Below are 12,527 nucleotides of genomic sequence, written 5' to 3'. Positions count from 1 at the left end.
TGGTCACAACGCTAGCACAAATGTTCACTACAATGTTGACTGTATACGAGTGAGGTATGCCGACTGAGACCGAACATGCGAGACGATTAACCACAATCCCGAGCAGCACGTGATCACGTGACGCTCGGTAGGCAATTTTTAGGAAATAAAGCACAATTACAAAATGAGGAGGCACCCTTGATACACATAAACAAAGCGTGTAGCAACTGAATAAACAACACCATAAAGGCAGAGATACACTATTAACACCTCACATTTTCCTAAAGCACATTTCAAGGGGTTGCTACAATAAAACAATAAAAACAATTTCCAGTTGCGTTTCTGCTAGTGGAATCTGTTATAAACTGGTAGTAAACTCGGTCTAATTGCATTTGCGATTACTGTATACCGATAGCTGGAATTGTGTTGGTTTTTACGTTATTATGGTGAAATGTGTTTCCCCTTCACTGATATAAAACACATAAATACATTTTCGGAATCTTCTCTTCATTCCCATATTCCCATCGTGTTGCGTTCATTTGGGGTGATTCTGAGTTCAACTGCCATTTCTTGTAAACACAAAGGCGAATCGTGCATAAGCGAATTCGGTTCGTGTTATATAAGATATCGTTCCCCTATTTATAAATCGTATATGATCGAATTCGTGTAGTGTAAACACGTGTTATACGAGGACTGACTGTACTCGTATTGCAAGACCTCGCTCGTTTATCAAGTTAAAATTTATTAAAAATTTTTGCTCGTCTTGCAAAACACTCGCAGACCAAGTTACTCGTAATCCAAGGTACCACTGTACTTATTTTCACAAATACAGCATACATACTGGAAACAGAATTACAGAACTTACTATATATGCACATAAACCACAGGTAGATCATGCCAAAATCCAAATCCTAATTGCACTATAGAAGCATGCATTATAATGAAATAGAATATTCATACCCGTTAAATACCAGATTCCTCAGGTTGGTTTTTTTTTTTTTTTTTTAATGCCTGGTTCCTTTAAATATCTGGCCAATCAGAAATGAGTTCTCTGTATTGTACTTCTTGTATTCATCAAGATATCTCCTAATATTTAAAACCCTTATTTTCTGTACACACACTACATAATATGGTAATTGACAATGTGCTTATGAAAAGATTAGCCGTCTTCTTGCCATTACGTTAATGGAGTAAAAATATTCAGTTTTATATATTTTTTACCAATTGGCAAGTTTTGAATAAGAAGTGTGTTGTTTTTGAAGCTGTTCTAAATCATTACTACTACTAGTCATAATATGAATTAACAAAAATTTCATGTTGAAGTATTCACATGTGGCAACAATCAGTATGTATGGCCAAAAAAAAAAAAAAAAAAAAAAAAAATAGAATATTGGTCGCAAATTTAAAAAAGAAACTACTGCCTAAACAGTTACCGTATTCAAACCTGTCCAATGCTATTAACAGTTTAATTTGGTATATTTTTTTTTATCACCAAGTATGGCAGTGCTTGTGTTAAAAAAAATTCTTGTTGATGCTGGCAAGTTAATAAGCCTCAGTCCAGTTTTAGTGGACTGAGGTTTATGCATTTTTGTACATTTGAAATAAAATTTTATCTTTAACCTTTGATTTTTTTTACATACTGCTTGGAATAATATTTTTAATACTCTAGTATGGTGAATTTCATAGTTTGGTTAAAACTGGATTTCTTGAAATTCACAAGAGCTAATATTTCATTATAACATTGCACCTATCAAAATTATTATTTGTGTAGCATTGATTAACATAATGCACAAGTTCTCGAGGAACATCATATAAATAAGACCCATGATCAAATATAGGAACATTATACAAATAAGAACAATGATCACATTTGTCAAGTAATCTTGAATTTGGGTAGGTTGAACCTTTTGTCGCATTGAAATTAGATTGACCATTAGCTTTTCAAACATTTGCATAGAAATTTAATCAAATATACTTTGTGTGTGTTGATGCTTTTATGTGAAATGTTTATTTAAATTTATCTTCTTTCTAGTGCCCAACCTTTAAAACTGAAGATAAGGTCACCACTGCTGAGCCATTTGCAGAGGAAGCAAAATTTTTTACAGAAAGTCGCCTGCTCCAAAGGGAGGTGGAAGTAATTTTGGAGAGTGTATCAAATCAGAATTTTTTGGGAACAGTGTTGCATCCTGTAAGTACTATTATTTTGTAAGCATCATGGGTGTAAATTAATATATACTTTACAAGCTAATGCTTCTTTAAATTATAAATTCAAGTAAGTGTAACAATACCCTTGCATGGTATACTTTTTAGGGTGTACTCTTTTATACATTTGCTATTAATAAGTAGTGCTCAGGCTAGCACAGTGGCAATAATTGCTGTTTTTCCACACACACACCATTTTGAAAAGGAATGGGCTTGGTTCCCCCCCTCCCCCACACAGTGTGGGGGAGGGGGGAATCAAATTAGTTTGTGTCAGGTAAGGATAGCAATCCCCTTTCTCTGAAGCATTTTTATAATGCAAGCTACTAATAAATCTTAATCATAGTAAAATTATTGGTGCTGATAAGCAGGTCATATTTTTCTTTAATTACATTTTATTACTTTCGGACAACACTGTATAATGATGATTTACTACTGTTGGTCACTTATTTGGAAAGGTCAACATTCAGATCCTGCCAGAAGCTAGAGGAATTCTTAAAGGCCAGTTCATTTTGGGCTATAAGTTAGATGATCTCAGGAGGAGGGAGTAAGGCCCTTCCGCCAACAACACAAGCTATTCTATGTTTGTTTCTCAGCCTGCACAACATACAGACCAACCTGATGACAAATTTGTACAGATATAATACATTGACATAACGTAGCCTAAGATACATAAGCATCTCAGGCCATATGAAAACAATAAATATATATACGATATTAATTTGTTAAATATATATATTATTTTATGGGGAAAATTATCATGAAAGACATACATACCTGGATAAATTGGAGGGTGCATAGGTGAAGTATGTTGCATATATGCAAATGATAATATACAAAAACTTATCGCTATATAGCTACAATTTGAGTGACTTCTAGTTTATATATATGTAGCTGTAACCAATATGAGAAATAGTTTGGTGCTTTGCTGTTTTTATGACAGTGCAACTTCAAGATAAAAATAAGTGATTACCTTAGTATTAATTATTAATATTATTATTTTCATTAATTTTGTTGACAACTTCAGTTATTGGGCTAGTTTATATTAAAGATTAAAAATTCAGGTTATTGAAAACCAAAAAAGTAATAACGATTTAAGAAAATTATTAGGTAAACCATCTTATTTTTAACGTTATAGCCAATGCGAAACATGATTGCTAGACTCTGTTAATAATAAATAGATTTTAAATCCTACGCTGTTGAAGTTCTTTTATTTCAAGAGATTTTTTGAGGATAACCTATGCCACATGCTGTTCGAATGTTATATTAACTGTTTTATATTTGTCCGAATACGTGGGTGACAAAAAATTAAGTGCATCAATTATCATTTCAGTAGTGATTTATTAAACAATTTAATAAATGTACAACTTAGTAATACTGAACCCCCCCCTCTTCCCACTCAGAGGGATGTGGTTTGATAATCAAACGTACCTGAAATGCAACTGCTTGTGTTGCCTAACCCGAACCCATCTCTTTTGATTGATTTATTTTTACTTATATATATATTGTGTGTGTGTGTGTGTGTGTGTGTGTGTGTGTGTGTGTGTGTGTGTGTGTGTGTGTGTGTGTGTGTGTGTGTGTGTGTGTGTGTGTGTGTGTGTGATAAGAATAATAGGATAAATTATAATTATTAAACTGGGTTATGGATCCGGTGTATCTCTACTAGTTAGTAGAGATACCCAGTTGTCTAATTATAGTAGAGATACTGCTTTAGGTACCATTGTTATTATCACCATTATTATTTTTATGTTAATCTAATTTAATTTCAGGTTATCTCTTTTACCTTGCAGGCATTCCCAATTTTTTTCATGGCAATTACAATTGACAAATCAGCACCCCTACCCAATACACTGAAAATAAACATTTGTCTATTTATTTATTTATCCCATTGAAAGATAAGCACAACTAGCTGCAGATAAAATTTGAAAAATTGATAGACATAGGTGTTTTAAATGTTTCTGTGTTTAAGTACATATAATATATGTTATTCGTGCCACCTTGGAAAATGCATGATCCATTAACCTATGCTGCATGTAAATAAACTATGAACATTTTTTAAAGAATGAGAAGTTTACCTCGATATGATACTTAGAATACTTCCCTTTACTGGAGAGTATCATACGGAAGTGTTCTGCATATCATATTGAGGTAAACTTCTCTTATTCTTTTACAAATATTGATATCAACGTAGAACATATTGAGCATTAGAGCTCTGGTTCATATATAAACTATTAACCAACAAGTGCTTTCATCCTGTGAATATAACCCATACATATAACATTTAGTTTCTCTGTGGTCCCTGGGACCATCAAATTTATATACATCGAGTAAAAATGTGACCTAATGGAAGTGTCATCTGTCGACCTTCATCCCAATCTGCTAAGTAATATTTGTGTATAGTAGTCTAAGGCTACGATCACACTGCTAGAGATTTTGATGAATTTCTCATCATTCTATGTCTTGTGACAGTGACTGAACTTGAGGCTATAGCACTGCAAGCAGTCAATCACTGTTTTAATCACAGCTCTAGGTCATTTTCCACACAGTAAATGTCCTTTTGACAGAAGGACAGAAGCTTATTTGGCAGGTATAGAAAGAAAAGTCAGAGGAAGATTCATTACATCAATTTTTACAAATCCCTGGAAAATGGATAACTAAAATTGCCCAAAATGCAAGGCTTCCTCGTAGTTGACTGATTACAAAATTCTGTTACTTCTTTATATGTATACAAATAACAATATGCACAGATATAATTATGTGCATTGTTTCTGAATAAATATTTATTTAATAAATTCTACACTACTTCAAATGTTCTGGTAACTTTTCATATTTTGATCTCGCAAAGCTCTTCCTTCTAAAACAAGATTAATCAGCTTATCAGTATTTGTAGTTCATGCAATCAGAAACGAACCAGTCTGAACAATTAGCAATATACTGAATAAACTTGCTTACACTGACCAGTTAACAGCTTTTCATGATATCTGGAGACTTCACCATTGAAAAATTACCAGAAAATGCTTACAGGGTGACTGCAGCCTATTGTTGTTTTTGTTTTTACTGACAACAGTACTTTTCAGGAGTTCTACTGAAAAAATTTTAAAAGGTTCTTGTGTGCTCCATAAGTAATGCTTCCACATTTACTTATCAGATGCATAACGTGCTGGCAATTGTCATTCTATAAATAGTGTAGGGTTAAGCAGTTGCAATTTTATTCAAATATAATGAATTGTGTCAGCAAATGGCCTAGAAAGATAATTAAATCAAACTTTTAGTATGAGTTGTTATTAAATCACATACTTTTTTGTCTAGAATGGGAACATAACAGAGTTACTTCTAAAAGAAGGCTTTGCAAGATGTGTTGATTGGAGTATTACATTTGTTTCTATGGGAGCTGAAAAATTAAGGGCTGCTGAAAGGTACGAATTATCAGTTTAGAGGAAACTCATTCTTAATATTTGGTAAATTTCTTTTGGTAATCAAATATTTTGTGTTATGAACTGTAAATCAAATAATAGCAAACTTAAGGAAATGCAGATCAAACATAGTTTTTAACAAGGTAATATTTGAATTAAGAGTCATTATCACAGTTTACTTTGTTGGCCCAAGTATTCATCTAAATTCATATATGATCAATAATCCAGTCTGTAACTTAACAGATATCTGAAATGCAGATGGAGCTACTTTCTGGTGCTGTGCAAGAAAAATTTTGGCAATCTAGATAGTTTCATAGCAGTAACAAGCTCTGTTTACACTTGCATATTCAATCTGTCAACATCCTTTCATTTACTAAAATTCTGTTTCTATGGGAGCTGAAAAATTAAGGGCTGCTGAAAGGTACGAATTATCAGAACAGTCACAACATTGCAGAATTTCAAAAACAGATGCACAGGTTTAACAAGAACAGGCTTGCCAAAGTATGCCCGAGAGCAGAGAAACGACAAACTACAAGCAACAGACAAGCATAGCAAATAAGTCCAGATAGAACCATGGAACAGCAGTAGAGAGCTAATAGAAACAGTAGTAAGGGAAAAAAATAATCAAATTATAAACAAAAAAAAGATTAAAAAAATAAGATAAATTGTACTAGCACCCAAAGAGAAGACAACTTTATATATAAATGCCTATATGAAAATTTTCTAAATAACTTGAGTATATAGTAAGATTAATGAAAATTGGCCTAAAGAATGAAATCAGGATGAAGGGAGAGCAAGAATAGAATCACCATAAATAAAAATAAATAATAAATAAATTAGCATTAGTAGAGGCATTTGATGCAAGAAAGCAAGCTTATGCAGCATCAGCCAAAAAAAAACAAAAAACCCACTTCCACTTCACCCCTCTGTTCGTTCAAAATACCTGTCCAGCTGAACCTTAAACTTATTTAGGCTATCAACCTCCACCACAAGGGATGGGAGTCTGTTCCACCAACCAACCACCCGCTGGCTAAAGGCAAATTTCCGCAAGTCTATCCTACATCTGTCTTTTCTCAATTTGAATTTATGCCCTCTCAGGTGATTTTTCTGAGCTAGAGGAAGAATCCCATCAGCATTGAGCATGCTTAAACCATTCAAGGCTTCATACACCTCTATCAGATCACCTCGCTGGTGCCTAGTCTCCAGACACTGTAATTTGCAAAACTTAAGCCTTTCTTCGTAAGAGCACCCCTTTGTTCCATTCACTAATCTTGTTGCCCTTCTCTGTACTCGTTCCAGCAGCTCTACATCCTTCTTGAAATGAATCCTCCAGACCTGTATACAGTACTCTAGGTGTGGCCTGACCATTGCCTTATACAATGGAATAATCACCTCCTTATCCCTGCTGGAAAAATTCCTGTATATCATTGACAATACTCCATGAGCTACTCTTGCAGCCCGTCTGCACTGCTCAGAGAACTTCATATCTGCCTGCACAACCACCCCCAAGTCCCTTTCATTCTCTACCACTGTCAGTGTAGTACCACAACGTTGCTCTGGGGTTGCTGTTGCCCATGTGTAGTACTTTACATTTGTCAATGTTAAACTTCATTTGCCACCTCTCAACCCATCTGCTCAACCTTTCCAGATCCTGTTGCAGCAGCATAGTGTCAGTGGTGTCCTTGACAACCCTGCCAACCTTTGTATCATCTGCAAACTTGGACATTAAGCTTGATATACCATCATCAATATCATTTATAAATATAGAAAACAATAATGGACCCAACACTGAGCCCTGAGGGACTCCACTAATAACATTAGTCCACGATGAGCAGTGTCCATTGATTACCACTCTCTGTCTTCTCTCCCTCAACCACCCCTTTATCCATAGCAGCAATTTGCCTCCAATGTCACACTGTTCCAATTTGTGTAGCAGTCTTCCATGTGCAACAGTATCAAAAGCCTTTCTAAGATCCAAGTATATAATATCAAAGTTATTCCTGCATCCAGTTCTTTTGTGACTGCATCATAGTATCCAATCAAGTTGGTCAGGCAAGACTTCCCCTTAACAAAACCATGCTGTGTCTGAGCTATAACTGAATTCTTGTCTAAATGATCCTGCAGTGCTTCTTTAACCAGTGCCTCCATTAATTTTCCTGGAACAGAAGTTAAGCTCACAGGTCTATAATTACTTGTGTCAGCCTTTGATCCTCCTTTGTGAATTGGGGTCACATTTGCACATTTCCAGTCTATGTGTACCTCCCCTGAGTCCAAGGAAGCTCTCATAATTATGGCTAAAAGTTTGCTTACTTCCTTTGCTGCCTCCTTTAATATAACTGGATAGATCCCATCCACCCCGGGTGCCTTTCTTGTGTTTATCTTCAACAGTTTCTCCTCCACTTTACTCCCAGTTATTTCAAGATTCTGTAGCTTACTGCTAGAGATGAATACACCTCTGGCATTCCCCTTGCTGAATAACTCCTCATGTGTGAATGTCGATGCAAAATATTCATTTAGTTTGTTAGCTACCTGAGCAGGTTCATCAACAGTTGACCCATCAATATCAAGTGGACCAATCTGATTCATCCCCTTCCTTCTAGAGTTTACATAAGTAAAGACCTCTTTGCTGTTTTTCTTTGCATCCCTTGCCAAAGAATTCTCGTAATCTGCCTTCGCCTGCCTAACCTCCTTTGTAACTTGGTTGCATATCAACTTGTATCTATCATAGGCTTCTGTGTCATGTGTTAATTTGTAAGTATCCCATGCATTTTTCTTCTCTGCCATATGCCTCATTAGTTCATCTGACATCCATTTTGGCCTAAACCTTGAACAATATTTCTTAGTTGGTATGTAAAGCCTAGTAGCTTCCAAGATAAGTTCTTTGAATGCTTCCCATTTTGAATTTGCTGTTGGTAACATCATCAGTTGGTCCCACTGTATAGAATTTAAATACTGTCTCAGTCCATCGTAGTCGCCTTTACGTAAATCCCACTTCAGCACACTGTGATCACTGCCACCTAGTGGTTCATTTATCTGCAGATTCTTAATGCATGAAGAATTACTGCTGATAATCAAATCAAGAGTATTCCTCCCTCTAGTTGCCTCCCGAACATGCTGATGTAGAAAACAGTCATCCAATAAATCCACAAAAGCCCTGCTAGTGTGTGAGTAACCAGCCCCCAAATTCCAGTCAATATCTGGGAAATTAAAATCTCCCATTATAAGACTCTCTGATTTACTGGCCCACTCTATTTCCCTGTACAGTTCCTTATTACACTCATCAGAGTCATTAGGCCTATAGCACACTCCTACTCTCAATTTTGATCTCCCAATGCTTATGTCACACCAAACTGACTCAACACTGCACTGTCCAGCGATGTCGACTGGCTTCACTTCCTTGGTTTTTATGTGTTTCTTAACTAATAGCATAACCCCTCCCCCCTTCCTATCCTTTCTGTAGACGTACTCCCCATATTGCAGTTCTGCATCCCTTATATCTGTGTGACACCACGTCTCTGATATCCCAACAATATCTGCCTTTGATGTTTTGAGCAATACCTCAAATTCATCAAATTTATTTACTAAACTCCTAGCATTGGTGTACACGCAAGTATACCTGCACCTGTTTCTATTTTAGCTACCCTAATACAACCCATGTGTTTACTTGTACCGCAATGGCTCCCAGCAGTCTCTGAAATACCATGCATCTTGTTTTTCAGGCTTCTGCTCATTCTAATAGAAGCAGTGCAAGAATCTCTTTCACCTCTGCCAGTGGCTACTGTCAATCTATTGGTCCTTGTCTCCCCCCAAGCTAGCAGTTTTCCGACCCACCTTCCACTGCCTCGATAGCATCAGCAAATATTCTTGCACCCTTTCTATTTAAGTGTATCCCGTCCCTGTAGAAGCAATCTCTCCTGTTAACAAGTACAGTCCAGGCTGAAAAAAATTCTACCCCTTGAGCCTTGCACAATATTTCCAGGGCCGAATCGATCGACAAGGCTCTCATCATATACTCCCTCCTATCGTGTCTGGACAGAATTGCAGACACTTTCAAATTCAACCCTAATTCTTGGCTTTTGTTCAACAGTGACCTGTACTTGTTAAGTAATTCTGCCGGTCTCCTACTCTTAATATTATTAGTGCCAACGTGTACAACTATATCACCTTTTGTGCCCTTAAAAGATGATATTCGCTCTACAACGTCATCAACCTTTGCCCCTGGCAGACATACCCTGGTCCTGTTCCACCTATCTTTTTTACAAAGCATGTTCCCCGTTTCCCTGACAATTGAGTCACCAACAACTACTAGTTCCTTCGGGACCAGCGCATTCTGCCTTGGGGGTTGTCTCTGTGTCACGCGATGCCCAAGTGCAAGCTCTGGCGTTGATGTGGGCAGCTGAGAGCTTGATGGGCCCCTCAATTTAGTTTCTTCGAGGGCATCCACCCTGTCCTTCAAGCTCTCATATAGGCCCACAAGAACGCCGAGTTGTTGCCTGATATCGATACACTCCTTGCATCGCGCACACACAAAGACATCCCCCTTGGCAGTATCATGTCCCATACCTGATTGCTCTGCATTTAGGATCCTTTCCTGGCTTGGGAAATGCAAGTATAGTTGCTTTGTGCCATGTATCCGGAAAATGCTCTTCAAGAAAGATTCTGTTGTAGAGGAAGAGCAGATAGTCCATGGATTCTTGTGAAAGATGTTTTATCATTTCATAATGGATTTTGTCTGGTTCAACAGCGGTAGCCTTTGTACAGGCAAGTGCTGTTTTCAGCTTGTGGTTAGTAAATGGCCCATTACACGTGTGGGAACCCTTCGATGTGAACTTAAGGGTCTGTTTCTCACTGTTGTGCTTTAAGACCAGAAACTCTGGGGAGTAAGATGATGTTGCAGAGATCTTAGAAAAAGTTTCCCAAGAGCATTGGCTATTGCAGTAGATTCTGCAATAGTACATTCATTATATTCCAGGACTGATGAAGGGTGTGCTATATATTTCCCCTTCATTTTCCGAATTTTTTCCCAGACCAAGTTAGTACTAGTAGACTGAGTAATTGATGAAGTAAAGCGGATCCACGATTCCTTTCGACTCTGATGGCGGATATAGCGTGCTTTGGCTCGTGCTCGTTTAAAGGCTATAAGGTTGGTAGTGGTAGGATATTAGCGAAATATCCCCCACGCTTTATTTTGAGCCTTTATTGCTTCTGTGTATTGTGAATTCCACCATGGTTTTGGAAACGAAGGAAACCAGGTGGATGTTTTTGGAATTGTAGTTGTAGCTGCATGGACAATATTTTCTGTTATGTACATGACTGCATCATTGATAGGCTCCTGACTGCAGAGATGTCAAAATTTGCCAGGTGTTTAAAGGCATTCCAGTCAGCCTGATCAAACTTCCACCGTAGTAACCTGAAAAGAAGACACGGTCTCCCACTGTAATTACAGACCAGTTAGTTTAACTTCTGTTCCGGGTAAAATAATGGAGTCACTGGTTAAAGATGCATTGCAGGATCATCTAGACAAGACTGCAGCAATAATTCAGACACAGCATGGGTTTGTTAAGGGAAAGTCTTGTCTGACAAATTTGATAGGATATTATGATGTGGTTACAAAGGAACTGGATGCGAAAAATAATTTTGATATCATAAATTTGGATTTCAGGAAAGCTTTTGACACAGTTGTGCATGGAAGACTATTGTACAAATTGGAGCAGAATGGTATTAAGGGTAAGTTGCTACAATGGATAAAAGGATGGTTAAGTGCTAGAAGACAGAGGGTGGTAATCAATGGGTGCTGCTCTTCTTGGACTAATGTTATTAGTGGAGTCCCACAGGGTTCGGTGTTAGGTCCACTGTTGTTTTGTATATTTATCAATGATATTGATGAAGGTATGCGCCTCCGTAGCCAGGTGGGAAGGAGCAGCAGTGCGTAGCACACGCTTCTTGATTAAACCGGGGTTCGATCCCGTCACCACCAAATACGGAGGATGCGGAAAGGTTAAGGAATGACCACCGCATATCCTGGAGCAATATAGCCTTAGTTGCTAATGCTCCTAAAAACCAAACAACAACAACAACGATGAAGGTATATCAGGCTTAATGTCGAAGTTTGCAGATGATACAAAGGTTGGCAGGGTTGTTAATGACAGTAATGGCAGTGTGCTACTGCAACAGGATCTAGATAATTTGGGCAGATGGGCTAAGATGTGGCAACTGAAGTTTAACCTTGACAAATGTAAAGTACTACATATGGGTAGAAGTAACCCCAGAGAAACGTACGAACTGTGTGGTACTACACTTAAGGTGGTAGAAAATGAAAAAGACCTGGGAGTAATTGTACAGGCAGATATGAAGTTTTCTGAGCAATGCAGACAGGCTGCCAGGGCAGGTCATGGGGTTTTGTCAAATATATATAGGAATTTTGCTAGCAAGGAAAAGGAGGTGATTATCCCTCTGTATAAGGCAATGGTCAGGCCACGCCTTGAGTACTGCGTACAGGTCTCGAGGCATTTTAGGAAGGATGTAGATTTACTTGAGCGTGTACAGAGAAGGGCAACAAGATTGGTGAGGGGAATGAAGGGATCCTCTTACCAAGAGAGGCTTAAGTTCTGCAAATTGTAGTGGCTGGAGGCTAGGCACCTGTGTGGTGATCTGATTGAGGTGTATAAGGCCTTGAATGGGTTGAGCAAGCTGAATTCTGTTGGTATCCTTCCACTTGTTCAGATTACGAACCTAAGGGGGCATAAATTCAAATTAAGAAAGGACAGATGTAGAATAGATGTGCGGAAATTTGCCTTTAGCCAGCGGGTGGTTAATTGCTGGAACAAACTTCCATCTGTCGTTGTGGAAGTTGATAGGTTGAATAAATTTAAGGAGGAACTGGACAGGCATTTGGAGGGAATGGTGTGATATATTTTTTTTTGTTTTTTGGCTGAT

General features: G+C 37.6%; 1 protein-coding gene across 3 annotated transcripts in view; it reads left to right on the top strand.

Annotated features, from left to right (window-relative positions):
* Positions 1–12,527, top strand: part of LOC150084519 (staphylococcal nuclease domain-containing protein 1-like) — a 313,589-nt gene that overhangs the window by 115,121 nt on the left and 185,941 nt on the right. For all 3 annotated transcript variants that reach the window (XM_090376405.1, XM_090376406.1, XM_090376403.1), the window contains exons 6-7: positions 2,012–2,167; positions 5,488–5,594. In XM_090376405.1, the coding sequence (XP_090232531.1) occupies positions 2,012–2,167; positions 5,488–5,594 (263 nt within the window). The remainder of the gene's footprint in view (positions 1–2,011; positions 2,168–5,487; positions 5,595–12,527) is intronic.

This window comes from Mastigoproctus giganteus, chromosome 6 (genome assembly GCF_048544385.1).
Source record: "Mastigoproctus giganteus isolate SK-2022 chromosome 6, ASM4854438v1, whole genome shotgun sequence".
Lineage (NCBI taxonomy): Eukaryota > Metazoa > Arthropoda > Arachnida > Uropygi > Thelyphonidae > Mastigoproctus > Mastigoproctus giganteus.
This window is presented reverse-complemented; position numbering and strand designations above follow the sequence as displayed.